Source organism: Tachysurus fulvidraco, chromosome 15 (assembly GCF_022655615.1).
Source record: "Tachysurus fulvidraco isolate hzauxx_2018 chromosome 15, HZAU_PFXX_2.0, whole genome shotgun sequence".
In the NCBI taxonomy this organism is placed as follows: Eukaryota; Metazoa; Chordata; class Actinopteri; order Siluriformes; family Bagridae; genus Tachysurus; species Tachysurus fulvidraco.
This window is the reverse complement of record NC_062532.1, coordinates 3,109,030-3,111,529: the sequence shown is the minus strand read 5'-3', so window position 1 is coordinate 3,111,529 and position 2,500 is coordinate 3,109,030. Positions and strand designations below refer to the sequence as shown.

The 2,500-nt window shown below is 44.8% G+C and overlaps 1 protein-coding gene across 1 annotated transcript in view; it reads left to right on the top strand.

Annotated features, from left to right (window-relative positions):
- Positions 1-2,500, top strand: part of LOC113647309 (voltage-dependent T-type calcium channel subunit alpha-1I-like) — a 110,871-nt gene that overhangs the window by 48,837 nt on the left and 59,534 nt on the right. The window contains 1 exon segment of the mRNA XM_047801156.1: positions 1,974-2,085. Within this exon segment, the coding sequence (XP_047657112.1) occupies positions 1,974-2,085 (112 nt within the window).

The window sequence follows — 2,500 nt, the reverse complement described above, 5'->3', positions numbered from 1 at the left end:
GTCTCTGAGGAAGCTCAGAGGGTGAAGCTGTTCTGTCAGGATGGAGCTCAGAGTTCCTGTAGGATGGAGCTCACTGTGTATTCTTTACCCCACTCACTGTTCCCTCAACAAAATTAAACAAAATGTTCTCTTTCTATGACAGCCTAAATTTCTCACTCGGTTCCTCTCTCTTCCTCACTCACTCGGTTCCTCGTCGGGTTCCTCATTCGGTTCTTCACTTGATTCTTCACTGCATTTTTCACTTGTTTATTCAGTTGAATCATAAGTTTAGCAGATGATTCCTCATTCGGATCCATGTGATAATATTAATGAGTATCTAATGAGTATTAATGTGTGTCTAATGAATATTAATGAGTATCTAATGAATATTGATGAGTGTGATGAATATAAATGAGTGTGTAAAGAACTTGTATGAGTGCATGATAAATATTAATGAATGTGTAGTGAATATTGGGGTGTGTGTCAGTGTGTGTGTGTGTGTGTTTGTGTGTGTGTGTGTGTGTGTGTGTGTGTGTGTGTGTGTGTGTGTGTGTGTTATAGTGCACATATATATATATAGTTTTTTTTCTCCACTCTTCGGTTGCAGAAATCTCACAGCAAACAGAAAGTTTTAACATTTTGTTTTGTGGGGTGGAGATGGTGAAGGTAGGGTGGAGGAGGAGATGAAGATGGAGGTGGAGGAGGAGATGAAGATGGAGGTGGGGTGGAGATGGTGAAGGTAGGGTGAAGGAGGAGATGAAGATGGAGGTGGAGGAGGAGATGAAGATGGAGGTGGGGTGGAGATGGTGAAGGTAGGGTGGAGGAGGAGATGAAGATGGAGGTGGAGGAGGAGATGAAGATGGAGGTGGGGTGGAGGTAAACGTGTGGGTGGTTATGGAGGTGTTTGAGCTCACAGCGTCTGTCCTGATGTTGTGCTCCTGTGTTATTTAGTAATAAACAGAGTTTCAGTGTCCCAGCGTCTCTCTGTGAGTTCAGAAGTAATGGTGTGAGATTGATTTGTCTCCACAGCCTTTTTAATGGTGTTTAAGTGGACCTGCAGGCATACTCTCTCTCTCTCTCTCTCTCTCTCTCTCTCTCTCTCTCTCTCTCTCTCTCTCTCCCTTGCTCCCTCGCTCCGTAAAGTCATTTCTTCTGTCACGGTCAGAGAGCGAGCGCACTGAGAATAAAGAAACACAGAAACGATTTTTGTTTTTTATTTTTTCTGCAGTAACCATAGCACTGCATCTGAGAGTGACCCCCTCCAGGGCTGCGCTTTCTCTCGCTTAACGATTAAAACTAGGAGAAAAACATCCACCCGAGGCGCTTTAGAACATCGTCCGGTTCAGAGACTGACTGTCGCTAATATGCCTCTCTTCTGTCTGCTGATTCATTCGAGCAGGAAAAGAGACACGCAAAGGGAAAACATCTGAGAAATAAACGAGGTTTCGCCGAGAGGCCGAGTGATGAACGCTGGAATGCGGCTCTCATGAAGGCTCGTGGACTTTAGATCAGTTCAGCAGATAAAACCCCTGCAAAGGCACAACATACATGAGTGCAAGGTCAACACAGAGAGAGAGAGAGACTGTGTGTGTGTGTGTGTGTGTGTGTGTGTGTGTGTGTGTGTGTGTGTGTGTGTGTGAGAGAGAGAGAGAGAGAGGCTGACAGACAGACAGACAGACAGACAGACAGACAGACTGTGATGGAGAGATTTGAGTGTGTTATGGAGGTGTTGGAGCTCTGCAGCTCCTCTGGTGTAGTAATTAACACAGTAGTGAGCAGTGAGCAAGACTGTAAGTGTGTGTGTGTGTGTGTGTGTGTGTGTGTGTGTGTGTGTGTGTGTGTGTGTGTGTGTGTGTGAGCTGGAGATTTCACTCCATTCTTAATAAAGTTCAAACATTTTATTACTGAAGTTATTACAGAATCATTATAATGTCTAAATAAATGTAACTGTGTTGTTGAGTCCAGTGTGTTGTCCTTAATGTCACTTCCTGTACGTGGTTCGAGCGAGTCAGCATCATGGTGATCCTGCTGAACTGTGTGACTCTGGGGATGTACCAACCGTGTGAGAACATCGACTGCACCTCAGACCGCTGTCAAATCCTTCAGGTAACAACTTCCTGTGTCTTTGGTTTATTTCATCATTACACCTTCACTCACACGTATGCACTGTCTCTGGTGCTAGGCTAGCTATCTCAGAGTCACACAGTGAAACAGAGTCACACAGAGTCACACAGTGAAACAGAGTCACACAGAGTCACACAGTGATACAGAGTCACACAGAGTCACACAGTGATACAGAGTCACACAGTGAAACAGAGTCACAAAGTGATACACAGTCACACAGAGTCACACAGTGATACAGAGTCACACAGTGATACACAGTCACACAGAGTCACACAGTGATACAGAGTCACACAGTGATACACAGTCACACAGTGATACACAGTCACACAGTGATACACAGTCACACAGAGTCACACAGTGATACACAGTCACACAGAGTCACACAGTGATACACAGT